This window comes from Aotus nancymaae, unplaced genomic scaffold (genome assembly GCF_030222135.1).
Source record: "Aotus nancymaae isolate 86718 unplaced genomic scaffold, 86718_ANA_hifiasm-v0.15.2.pri h1tg000057l, whole genome shotgun sequence".
Classification (NCBI taxonomy): domain Eukaryota; kingdom Metazoa; phylum Chordata; class Mammalia; order Primates; family Aotidae; genus Aotus; species Aotus nancymaae.
In genome coordinates this window covers 70621418-70635156 of record NW_026988471.1, presented here as the reverse complement: position 1 = coordinate 70635156, position 13739 = coordinate 70621418, and the positions used below count along the sequence as shown (strand labels likewise).

The window sequence follows — 13739 nt, the reverse complement described above, 5'->3', positions numbered from 1 at the left end:
CGCTCACCGCTTCAGCGGGTCAGACACCTGCGGTGCCCCGGCAGTCGCTGAATCCGAGCTCGGCGCGACGGCCCGGGCTGCCGCCGGGTGGGTTCTCCCCGCAGGAACGCCGTCCCGGGGCATTGCAGACGGCGCGCGCTGCTCTCTGCTCGCCCCACACGCCTTCACGCCGCCGCTTGAGCCTCAGGGCGCAGGACTCCGCGCGGCGGGGCCCGCCCACCCCCGAGGCCAGCCAATGGACACCGAGCGCGGGAAGCCGGGGGCGGGCTGCTCTGCAGCCGAGTAACGCAGCAGGCTCCGCGGTCCTACGCGCCCGCCCTTCCGCAGCACCCGGAGCCGTCTGGGATTGTGGGAGCACCTTCCTCAGATAGAAGGTTTGTGAAGCCTAAGGTATTCGGCACGGGCTGCTGCTTTTGTGGGGGTCTTTTTGTACTTTTTAAAACTAATAATTTCTTCGCCCGCTGTTTACAGAACACCTATTGAGGGCCAGCGATAGTGCTTGTGAACACCTGGGAATAAGAAAAAGGTGGCCGGGCGCGGTGGCTCACGCCTGTAATCCCAGCACTTTGGGAGGTCGAGGCGGGCGGATCATAAGGTCAGGAGTTTGAGACCAGCCTGGCCAACATGGTGAAACCCTACTAAAGATACAGAAAAATTAGCCGGGCGTGGTGGCGGCCGCCTGTAATCCCAGCTACTCAGGGGGCTGAGGCTGGAGAATCACCTGAACCCGGGAGATGAAGGTTGCAGTGAGCCGCGATCGCGCCACTGCACTCCAGCCCGTTCAACAGAGCAAGACTCTGCCTCAAAAAAATATAAAGAAAAGAAAAAGCTTCCACTTTCGAGGATCCCCCAGTCATTCCGGTGGATGAGCAGATATGAACACAGGTAAATTAGGGGAAATCACATAAGGCACATTCCAACATCAATTTGATTTCCTCTCTTTCTGTTTGAATACACTTTATTTCTTTCTCCTGCCTAATGGCCCTAGCCAGAACTTCCAAAACTATGTTGAATAGGAGTGGTGAGAGAGGGCATCTTTGTCTGGTGCTGCTTTTCAAAGAGAATGCTTCCAGCTATTGCCCATTCAGTATGGTATTGGCCATGGGTTTGTCATATATGGCTCTTATTATTTTGAGGTGTTTCTTCAACACCTAGTTTATTGAGAGTTTTTAACATGAAAGAATGTTGAATTTTATCAAAGATCTTTCTGCATGTGGTTTTGGTCTTTAGTTCTGTTTATGTGATGAATCACATTTGTTGATTTTTGTACATTGAACCAACCTTGCATCCCAGGGATGAAGCCTACTTGATCGTCATGTATAAGCTATTTGATATGCTGCTGAATTCAGTTTGCCAGTATTTTTTTTTTTTTTTTTTTTTTTTTGAGACAGAGTCTCGCTCTTTTACCCAGACTGGAGTGCAGTGATGCAATCTCAGCTCACTGAAGCCTCTGCCTCCCGAGTTCAAGCGATTCTCCTGCCTCAGCCTCCTGAGTAGCTGGGATGACTGGTGTGCACCACTGGGCCTGACTAATTTTTTTGTTTTTTTAGTAGAGATGGGGTTTTGCCATGTTGGCCAGGCTGGTCTGAAACTCCTGACCTCAAGTGACCTGCCTGCCTTGGCATCCCAAAGTGCTGGGATTACAGGCATGAGCCTCCATGCCCAGCCTAGTTTGCCAGGATTTTATTGAAGATTTTTGCATTGAAGTTCATCAAGGATATTGGCCTTAAGTTTTCTTTTTCTGTTGTGTCTCTGCCAGGTTTTGGTATCAGGATGATGCTGGCCTCATAGAATGAGTAGGGAGGAGTCCCTCCTCTTCAATTTTTTGGAATTGTTTCAGTAGAAATGGTACCAGCTCTTCTTTGTACCTCTGGTAGAATTCAGCTGTGAATCTATCTGGTCCTGGGCTTTTTTGGGTTGGTAGGCTATTTATTACTGCCTTAATTTCAGAACTTATTATTGGTCTCTTCAGGAATTCAGTTTCTTCCCGGTTCAGTCTTGGAAGGGTGTATGTGTCCAGGAATTTATCCATTTCATCTAGACTTTCTAGTTTATGTGCATAGAAGCATTTATAGTACTCTCTGATGGTTGTATTTCTGTGGGGTTGGTGATGATATCCCCCTTATCTCTGATTGTGTTTGATTCTTCTCTCTTTTCTTTTTTATTAATCTAGATAGTGGTCTTATTATTTTTTTCAAAAAAAGCAGCTCCTGGATTTGTTGATTTTTTTTTTGGAAAGGGTTTTTTATGTCTCTATCTCCTTCAGTTCTGCTCTGATCTTGGTTATTTCTTGTCTTCTGCTAGCTTTGGGATTTCTTTGCTCTTGGTTCTCTAGTTCTTTTAGTTGAGATGTTAGATTGTTAACTTGAGATCTTTCTAGCTTTTTGATGTGGACCTTTAGCACTAAACATTTCCTTCTTAACACTCCTTTAGCTGCATCCCAGAGATTCCAGTACATTGTCTCTTTGTTCTCATTAGTTTCAAAGAATTTATTGATTTCTGCCTAATTTTATTATTTACTCAAGAGTCATTCAGGAGCAGGTTGTTCAATTTCCATGTAGTTGTGTGGTTTGGAGTCAATTTCTTAATTTTGAATGTTAATTTGATTGTGTTATGGTCTGAGAGACCATTATAATTTCAGTTCTTTTGCATTTGCTGAGGAGAATTTTACTTCCAATTATGTGATCAATTTTAGAGTAAGTGCCATGTGGCACTGAGAAGAATGTATATTCTGTTGTTTTTAGGTGGAGATTTTTGTAGATATCTTGTCAGGTCCTCTACATCCAGAGCTGAGTTCAGGTCCTGAATATCTTTGTTAATTTTCTGCATCAATGATTTGTCTAATATTGTCAGTGGGATATTAAAGTCTCCCATTACTATAGCATGGAGTTTAAGTCTCTTCATATGTCTCTAAGAACTTGCTTTATGAATCTGAGTGCTCCTGTATTGGGTGCATATATATTTAGGATAGTTAGCTCTTCTTGTTGCATTGAACCCCTTACCATTATGTAATGGTGTTCTTTGTCTTTTTTGATATTTATTGGTTTAAAGTTTGTTTAGTCGGAAAGTAGGATTGTGACACTTGCCTTTTTCTGTTTTCCATTTGCTTGTAAATTTTCCCCCATCCCTTTATTTTGAGCCTATGTGTGTCTTTGCACATGAGATGGATCTCTTGAAGAAAGCATACCAAAGGATCTTGGCTCTTTATACAGCTTGCCATTCTGTGTCTTTTAATTGGGGGCATTTAGCCTATTTACATTTAAGGTTAGTATTGTTAAGTGTGAATTTGATCCTGTCATCATGACGCTAGCTGGTTATTTTGCCAACTTGTTTATCTGGTTGCTTCACATTGTCACTGGTCTGTGTACTCCAGTGTGTATTTGTAGTAGCTTGTAATGGTTTTTGATTTCCATATTTAGTGCTTCCTTCAGGAGCTCTTGCAAGGAAGGCTTGGTAGTGACAAATTCCCTCAGCATTTGCTTGTCTGAAAAGGATCTTATTTCTCCTTCACTTATGAGGCTTAGTTTGCCTGGATATGAGATTCTGGGTTGGAAATTCTTTTCTTTAAGAATATTGAGTATTGGCCGCCAATCTCTTCTAGCTTGTAGGGTTTCTGCTGAGAGGTCTGCTGTTTGTTAGTCTGTTAGTCTGATCACCTTGGTAGGTGATCTGGCCTTTCTCCTAGCTGCTCTTAACATTTTTTCTTTCATTTCAACCTTGGAGAATCTGATGATTATGTGTCTTGGGGTTGATGGTCTCATGGAGTATCTACTGGGGTTCTCTGCATTTCCTGAATTTGAATTTTGGTCTGTCTTGCTAGGTTAGAGAAGTTCTCCTGGATGACATCCTGAAGTATGTTTTCCACCTTGGTTCCATTCTCTCCATCTCTTTCAGGTACCCCAGTCAGTTGTAGGTTTGGTCTCTTTACATAATCCCATATTTCTTGGAGGTTTTGTTCATTCCTTTTCATTTTTTTCCCCTATTATTGTTTGCCTGCCTTATTTCAGAAAGATAGTCTTCAAACTCTGAGATTCTTTTCTCCCCTTGGTCTGTTCTGCTGTTGATACTTGTGATTGCATTGTGAAGTTCTCATGTTGTGTTTTTCAGCTTCATCAGGTCTGTTATGATTCTCTCTAAACTGGCTATTCTGGCTACTAGCGTCTGTATTGTTTTATCATGAGTCTTAGTTTCTTTGCATTTGTTACAACATGCTCTTTTAGTTCAGCAAAGTTCGTTATTACCCACCTTCTGAAGCCACTTTTGTCAATACAGCTATCTTGGCCTCAGCCCAGTTCTGCGCCCTTGCTGGAGGGTGTTGTGGTCATTTGGAGAAGAGGAACTCTGGCTTTTTGAGTTTTTAGTGTCTTTGCATTGATTCTTTCTCATCTTTGTGGGCTTAACTGCTTTTGATCTTTGAGGTTGCTGACCTTTGAGTGGGGTTTTTGTGGAGTCTTTTTTGTTAATGATATTGTTGTTGTTTTGTTTCTTTGTTTGTTTTACTTTTAAAAATCAGGCCACTCTACCATGGGGCTTCTGTGGTTTCCTGGGGTTTGCTCCAGACCCTAGTTGCCTCAGTTTTTCCCATGCTTGGAGTATCACCAGTAATGGCTGCAAAACAGCAAAGATGGCAACCAGCTCCTTCCTCTGGAAGCTCCATCCCAGGGGAGTACTGACCGGTTGCCTGCACCAACACACCTGTAGGAAGTGGATGGAGACCCCTGTTGAGAGGTCTCACCCAGTCAAGAGGAACAGGATCAGGGACCCACGTAAAGAAGAAGTCTGGCTGCTTTTTGATAGAGTAAGTGTGCTGTGTTGGAGGGACTCTTTCCTATCCAGATCATTTGTATCCTCCAAAGCCAGCAGGCTGGAACAGCTGAGTCAACCAAACCACAGAGATGACAACTGCCCCTCCACATAGGAGCTCCTTCCCAAGGAAAGATGAGAGCTCTATTTGTAGAATCCTGGCTGGAGTGGCTGAAGCCCCTGAGGGGAGATCCCTCCCAATAAGGAGGAATGGATCAGGGTCCTGCTTAAAGAAGCAGTCTGACCAGAATCTAGCAAGGCAGCTGTGCTGTGTTGTGGAAGACTCTTCTTCGTCCGGACTATTTGTATTGTCCAAAGCCATTAGACTACTACTAGTCTACTACTGAACTGCAGAGATGGTGGCCACCCCTTCCCCCACTAGCATGGCTATAATCAAAAAGACAGATAATCGCTAGTGTTGGCAAGTGTATAGACTGAATTGTATCCCCCTAAGATTCCTGTGGTGAAGCTCTGGCCACCAATGTGATTGTATTTGAATATAGGCCCTTTAGACAAGTACATAAGGTTAAATGAGGTCATAAGGGTAAGATCCTAATCCAGTATGACTGGTATCTTTATGAGAGAAGGAAGAGACACCATGGATATGTGCACAGAGAAAAGGCTATGTGAGGACACAATGAGAAGGCAGCCATCTGCAAGCCAAGGAAAGAGCAACCAAATCTTCTCATACCTTGATCTTGGACTTCTAGTTTCCAGAATTGTGAACAAATACATTTCTGATGTTTAAGCCACCCAGTCTGTGGTATTTTGTTTGGCAGCCTTAGCAAACTAATACAGCAAGAATGTGGAGAAATTGGGACCCTTATATACTGCTGGTGGGATTGAAAAATGGTACAGCCACTTTGAAAAACAGTCTGGTAGTTACTGAAACAGTTGAACATAGAGTTACCATATGACCCAGCAATCTTTGGGATAATGAAATCTTGTAAAATTGTGGTGATAGTTGCACAACTCTGTGAATATACTAAAATTCATGGAATTGTACACTTTCAGTGGAGGAATTGTATTTAAATATATCTTGATAAAGATGTTAAAATCAATACTCAGATTTTACTGAACAAGGATCAAAGTATATGTGTAGCTCAGATGTGGTGGCTCATGCCTGTAATCCCAGCACTTTGGGAAGCCAAGGCAGGCGGATCACCTGAGGTCAGGAGTTCGAGACCAGCCTGGCCAACATAGTGAAACCCCATCTCTACTAAATACAAAAACTTAGCTGGGTGTGGTGGTGCATGCCTGTAATCTCAACTACTTGGGAGACTGAGGCAGGAGAATCTCTTGAACCCGGGAGGCAGAGGTTGCAGCTGAGACTGTACCATTGCACTCCAGCCTGGGTGATAAGAGCAAAATTCTGTCTCACAAAACAAGTATGTGTATAAATAGTTCATACATGAAGAAACTCAGAAAAGTTAATTTTGGGGAAATTATTAGCCTTGCTGTGGTGCTAATTGAAAATTACAAAAGAGAATATTGATGGTGTTAAATTGATACAATTATTTATTAGAACAACTGTTTTCAAGAGTGCTATAGCAAAGCACATGATCTATGAAATTATTTATTTTCAGCTAATCTACATTTGGGAATATAGTCAAAACTTTTCAAATACCCAATAATTGGGAAGATATGTAGATACAATAATTGGGAAGATATGTAGATACAATAATTGGGAAGATAACGTAGATACAATAATTGGGATTAAAGTAGCAAACATGGGCTATATTATAATAATAAATGGAAAAGTATATATAAGATAATGAGAAAAGTAGAATACTAATTAGTTTGCAAATGCTGATGACTGTACATAAGTAAGCCTACATTGTTGAATATAATGAAGATAAATTAGTAAGACATGGTACCAGAATTCCTCTTAGGGAGAAAAAAAACCTGTCTTCATTTGAGAAAATACCCTGATAAGCTGTTTCAGGTATAAAATGAGACTCTGAAATATGGGTATGAGCAGAAGCCCTGGCAACACAAGAAAAACTGCCCTGCCTAAACACTGAGATAAATTAACTTTTGCTCCTGAGAGAGAGAAAAAAATAAAGTGATGAGAAGAGATGAGCCAAGCAAGGAGGAAAGGGGAGAGACAAGTCAAGGGGAGAAGTCTGGGTGGTACATAGAATTAAGGAATAATGGGGAAAGAGTTGAAAAATTGACTTTTATAGAACAAGAGTGTCTAATACATAAATTTAAAGTTATTTTTCTAAATCTTAAAATCTCACGAACGTTTTATGTGAATGGGGTTTTGTGGAAACTGAGGGAAAGGCTGATGTTGAGGTGGTTGGAACAGTGAAAAGACAGTGCACATGGAAGCAGGGGCTTGGGGGTAGAAGGGACAGATGAAAATAAGCCCCTTAGAAATTACTGGTAATCAGACAGGCATAGCAGCTCATGCCTGTAATCCTAGCACTTTGGGAGGCTGAGGCGGGTGGCTTACTTGAGTCCATTAGTTTGAGACCAGCCTGGACAGTATGTTGAAATCTCGTTTCTACAAAAAAATTGGCCAGGCACATTTCTATAGTCCTAGCTACTAGGGAGGCTAAAGTGGGAGGATCGATTGAGCCAGCAAGGTCGAAGCTGCAGTGAGCCAAGATCATACCACCATACTATAGCCTAGGTGACAGAGAGTGACCATGTCACAAAAAAGAAAGAAAGAAAGAAATTACTAGTGATGGTTATCTTTGAAGGGCTATGGACACCCAAATTGGATGTCTGGAACGATCTTATTTAGATTGCAAAGAGAAGGGAGGCTCTAGCTGACATTTTCCTTACATAAGGATAAGAAGATAACATGATGTAAATGTAGATATTTTAAGTTTATGGTATGAATTTTTTTTAATTGCATTTGTTCTAACAACATTGATTCCCATCTACTAACTAAAACAGAATGAATGGATCCTGGTTAAGCTCCTGCCTCAGTGAAATCCAGTGGACATGATTCAAGTGTATCTGTATGATAAGTAGGAGAAATGGAAATGAATATGTAAAATGTAACAATTTATACTCACTCTCTCTTAGCAGTAAGGTTGGAAGGAATCTAGGTAAGGCCATCCAAATTTAGAGAAATTATCCTTTTTTTTTTTGAGACAGGATCTTACTCTGTTGCCCAGTTTGGAGTGCAGTGGTGTACACACAGCTCCCCATAGCTTTGACCTCCCAGACTCACTTGATCCTCCCACCTCAGCCTCCTAAGTAGCTGGGACTATAGGTGTATGCCACAATGCCCAGCTAATTTTTGTATTTTTTTTTATAGAGATGGGGTTTTGCCATGTTGCCCAGGCTGGACTTGAACTCCTGGGCTCAAGCAATGTGACCACCTTGGCCTCCCAAAGTGCTAGGATTACAGGCACAAGCCACCATGCCCCACCAGGAAAATCATTCTAATGTATTCTCTATTGAAGTGTTACTAGAGCAAAAATATGATCAAATGTTCAGGAAGGGTGGTATGTGAGAAAAATTCAAAAGAATGAATGTGTAAATGACACTCTCAGGGAGCATTTAGAAGTTCTTAATTGCCCAACTCCAGAATTCATGACTTCCATTGATTTGGCCAGAGGAGGATTACTAAACAGCCCTGATTTACAGATGGCAGGTCTGTGGCACAGGGCCCAGAAGTGATTTTCCCAAGGTTATAGAGCAAGCCAAAGGGTGAGTTGAAAATAGAACTGTACCTCACATTCCCATGCGGCCATATGATAACTTGTGTACTGTCAGCAAAGAGTTGAGGAATGAATGTCCTGGAGAGATTAGCATAGTTTTATGGCTACAGGAGTCTTGCTCAATAATTGCAAATGTTACTTGACAACAGCAAATGACCTACCTGATCTTATAAACAGTAACATCCTGGGCATTTAGGCAAAATCTTCAAAGAAAATAAAATGCCTGTTTGACAATTGAAAAAGAATTTTAAATGCACAGCTCCATTGTCATAAAGCTACCACTTTTGTAATGCTTAAGCCTATAGTCACCTTCAACCCTCCCCGCTAAAGACTAAACTTTCAAGTGGTGACTCCTCAACTCTGTAATATCAGCCAGCTTATAGGATCTTGCAGAGTGTCTAAATGTTTTCATAAGTGTGGATTTTCTAAAGACTAAGTTTCACTGGTAACTTTCTGTAAGTTTCCTTACTGAATTAACAGAACTACAAAGGAGAATGGGAAAGTCTGATAGTTACAGCCTAGGGCTCAGCCACTAAATTTAGATATCTAGGTAGCCAGGCTATGGAGAGATCGCTTACCTAGCTGTGATGCTTATACCTGGGGATGTTTTAGGAAAACAACAAAAGCTAGGTCCACTATTATGTGACTGTTCTCTAGGGTGGCTTCTTACACTATACTGATCTATTCAATAGAGAGCTTAAAATTTTATGTTTTCAGGGGTGTGTTCATCCCATTCCCACTTTTCAGAAAGAATTGTTAAAAGTGATTTCTGTGTAAATGGGCTAATACTTTCTGTCCAGCCCTAAGTGAGACTATCACAATCACAAGAATTCTTGACTCCTGGTTTCCTCCCCTTCAAATACGGAGCTACACTGTTACTGTTTCTGATCTGTTCTTCAGAGTCATGGTCCTTACCAGAAAATAACACCTAAGTGTACAACAGAAGAAAGAAAACTAGAGGTCCCACAACTATTTCTCAGCAAGCTGTCACTGACTGGTAAACTGGTGATAAAAGTCAGCCCTTTCCATAGCATAACATCGTAACTGAAAGTATCTTAGAGGTCCCATAAAAAGCAGAAACTATAGAACTACTTGGACAAAATGTATGTCAAAAACATCCACCAATAAAATCTGATGTATTGGAAATGTTGCCTTTATAGGCAATATTTTTTTCATAAACAACCCAATTATGAGGGAAAGGAATAATCCAAACCAAATTTACATGTAACTTTCTGCTCCTTCCATCTCTTCTAGCATAAATATTTTGGCTGCTACATTTTCTTTCCCTTTGGCATCACAGTGACATAGGTTAGGACTTTCTGGGTTAAACACACATAAATATGTAGGTTAAACACATTTTGTTGGTCCGGTGTAGTGGTCACTCCTGTAATCCTAGTGCTTTGGATGTCAGTGCATTGAGATCCTAAAGGGAGGATTCTCAAGGAAAGATCTCTTGAGGCCAGGAGTTCGAGACCCCAGCTCTGCAAAAATAAAAAGTTAGCCGGGCATGGTGGCGTGCACCTCTGGTCCTAGCTACAGGAGGATAGCATGAGCCCAAGAGTTTGAGGCTGCAGTGAGCTAGGGTTGTGCCATTGCACTCTAGCCTGGGAGACCAAATGAGATCCTGTCTCTAAAGTAAATCAATAAGTACATTTTGGATGGGGCATGGATATAGCTTTATTCAGAATGCCTCTTGAGTATTCTTGGTCATTCTACTGTTTGGATTCTGGCCACATATAGGATTCATCTCTGCCAACAAAAATAGAAAGGCCATATTTCACACAGAAGGAAAAAGAAATCTGAAGAACTGCATGGAGTCAATAGTTTATCTAGGTTGCCCATTTTCTCCCTTCTCTTAGTTTGATCTATACTCTATTTTACTGTCCTGGCTTTTTAGTTAGAACCCTGGTTTAGTAATTTCTATGTGTACAATTCCAATGTATGGACTATTAATATTTAATTAATTCATGTATTCATCTATCAGTCTATTTACCAACATTTTTGTTACCATAGGGAGTACAAACTCCTCCTACCCTTAATAAGACTGCAGTTAAATGGGAGAAATTGTTTGCCACAGTGACAAACACAGTGTAAAAATGTATGAAATGCTAGAGGTGTGCTTTGGGGTCAGAAAGACTTAAGTTCAAATCCAACCCCTGCCATTTATTAACTATCAAATTACTCAACTTCATTGAGTCTCAGTTTCACCATCAAGAAAATGAGTGTGACAATTATTTTTCAAGATGGCCCTAAATGATGCTGGAATTCATGCACTTGTGTAATCCTCTTACCTTGAATGTGAGTGGAACCTAGTGACTTGCTTCTAAAAAATAGAATTCTGGAAAAGTGATGGAATGCCACTTCCATGATAGGGATACAAATGACTGGCTATCTTTTTACTAGATTTTTCTCCATTGCCTTTTTAGCTTATATAATTTGATGAATCAAGCTATCATTTAGAGAGCCTCATGTGGGAAGGACTGAGAAGGTTGTCTAGCCAACAGTCATTGGGCAACTGAATCCTACTGACAACCATGTGAATGGGCTGGGAAGCAAATCTTTCTCAGTCAAGGCTTGAGATGACCTCAGCACCTTGATTATAGCCTGTGAGTCCCTGAAGCAGAAGAACCAGGGAAGTCAGCCCAGATTCCCAACCCACAGAAACTCTTAGATAATAAATGTTTAAAGCCACTACATTTTGGGGGTAATTTGTTACACATCAATAGATAACTAACATAATAGGATTACATATTCCTTACAGAATTACTGTGGGATGCATATCAGAATGTATATAAGAATTAGAATAATGATGATGGTGATGATGATGACAACAACAGGAGATCCCAGCTGAGCTTTGAATAAGGTTCAGAACTGGTAGAAGTGCTACTGTTATGAAGAAAATATTTTCAGTGTGTGACCCCCTGAATAGTACAAGAAAGATGAAGATATAGGGAGCAGAGTAATATTGCATTTCTCATTCAGGACCAAACTGACTGATAGAAAGTGGCTTGTGAGCAAAAACTAAAGTAGCAGTTTTATGAAACTCAGTAAACAAGAAATGTTGCTTGGGGGCCCAGGTGACAAATTTTGACAAAGAATTTGGGAGAGGGCTCTTCTCCCACTTCCACTCAGTTTGGAGGCTAGCTACCATTATGTTTGTGGTTGGTGAATGGGAGTCTATGGTAAGAAACATAAGCACACTGGATTTGGGGTAGCTTCTGAGAAGGTAAGCTGAGGACCTACATCATCTTAAGCCAATGAAACTGAGGAGGTAAGTGTCTTATAGGATATGCAGAGTTTTGACAAAGAAAGGTAAATGGATATTCTAAACTTAGGGAACAGCACACCAAAGATTCAGAGCTATGAACATAAATTATTTCCTTAGAGAAAAGCAAGTGGTCTTTTGTGACCAGAGAAAGAAGTACAAACTAGTTAACACTTCTTGTTCTGATTCTGATTCAGTGTCTAGGGCAGTGATTCTCAAAACTTTTAGGTGTTAGTCTCCCTTTCTAATAATTTTCTTATAAGCTATTGATAGCTTCCAAGAGCTTTTGTTTCGTGGATGGTATCTTTTGAATATTTGCCATATTTAGAAATGTAAATAGATAAACTTTTTAAATATTTAGTTTGCATTCATCTAACAAAAATAAACCCATTACATGTTAACATAAATAAAACATTTTTGTGGAAAATATAGTTTCTAAACCACAACCAAAATAAATGAGAAGAATAACATTCTTTTACCTTTTTTGAAAATTATTTTTGTGTCTGGCCTAATAAAAGTCATCTGGATTTTCATATTTGTTTCTCTATCAATCTGTTGCAGTATCATGTAGCCTCTGGAAAACTGCAGTGTACACTTGTGAGAGGATGTGAGTGAAAATGGCAAATTGTGTCTTTGTATTATGAAAATAGTTTTGATCTCCCAGACCCCCTGAGAGAGCTTTAGGGACCTGGATCACACTTTGAAAATCACTGCCCTAGAATAAGAACAGTAAATATTATTGAGAGAAGAAGCCAGAGTTTGCATGTGTAGTAATGATAATGATGATGATAAATAATATTGAGAGCTAACATTTATTAGTTGCTTCCAAGCACTCACAAAAACCTAGGAAGTGTTTACAATTATCCTTTACAGATGAGGAAACTGAGGATAGACATTGACTAACTTGCCCAAGTTTATACAGCTAGTAAGTAGTGGTGAAACTTGACACAAACACGAGCAGCCTGGCTCCAAAGCCTGTCCTCTTAACCACTGCACCACCCTGCCTCTCTCACAGACAAAGGCCTGCAGTATAATTGACAAAGGCTTGAGTCATCCTGCTCGCCCACTCCTTTTCCCTCCTCTCCCTGCCATTTTCGGTTTCAATGCCTCTTTCTCTTTTCCTGCCTGTTGAGGAAACTCATATTTCTCTTCACTCTGCACTAAGTCCTTGTCTGTTGCCTGTTGTTCATTATTCCCACCACTCCACAGAAACTGCTCTGCAAAGGCACCAGTGACCTTATAATTACCAGATTCAATAGCCACTTATCAGTCCTTGCCATCCTTGCTCTTTGAGATATGGGTTATCACTGACTACTTTTTTTTTTTTTATTAATATTCTCTCCTGTCTTAGGTATCCTGACACCAGATGCTTTGGTTTCTTTTACTACCTATTTAATAATTTCAGAAAATCCTTTATTGAGGTCTTCTTTGGCCAGTCCCTTAAACATCTTAATTCCCCAGTATTTGGTTATAGGCCCTTCTTCTCATTCTGTATCTTCTTCAACTGCCACACCATTCACTTCCATGGCCGTAATGACTAAATATACACTATTAAGGACCAAAGGTATTATTTATAGCCCAGGCCTCTATCATATGTCCAAATGATGCCTGGACATATCCTCAGACACCTCAGAATCAACACATTCAAATTTTAATCCATCATCTCTCCCTTCAAACTGGTCTCTCCTCCTGTGATCTCTGACCTGGGAAATTATACCACTATCCTCCATGAGCCAGACACTTGGGAGTCATTCCAGACTTCTACCTGTCTCACGGTTCTACTGGATCTACTTCTGAAACATTTCTGATATCTACCTTTTCTTCATTTTTCATGGTTACTACCCTAGCTCAGGCCCTCCTCTTCTTTTATCCAGACTATTATATTAGTCTCATTATTAGTTCACTTCTAGTTCTGGCTCTTGACAGTTCATGCACAGCGACCAGGGTCACCAGTCTGCACAACTCTAAGGACCATCATTACCTTGTGTCCT

General features: G+C 40.7%; 1 protein-coding gene across 6 annotated transcripts in view; it reads left to right on the top strand.

The window, feature by feature from the left end:
- Positions 1-308: 308 nt before the first annotated feature.
- Positions 309-13739, top strand: part of LOC105733320 (EKC/KEOPS complex subunit TPRKB) — a 36251-nt gene continuing 22820 nt past the window's right edge. For 3 of the 6 annotated variants that reach the window (XM_064364228.1, XM_064364225.1, XM_064364223.1), the window contains exons 1-2: positions 309-374; positions 472-885. In XM_064364228.1, coding sequence (XP_064220298.1) covers positions 866-885 — 20 coding nt within the window. In that variant the 5' untranslated portion in view covers positions 309-374; positions 472-865. Of the gene's footprint in view, positions 886-1718; positions 4799-13739 lie in introns of those variants that run through there. The other 3 variants (XM_064364226.1, XM_064364224.1, XM_064364227.1) reach the window with 3 other exon arrangements.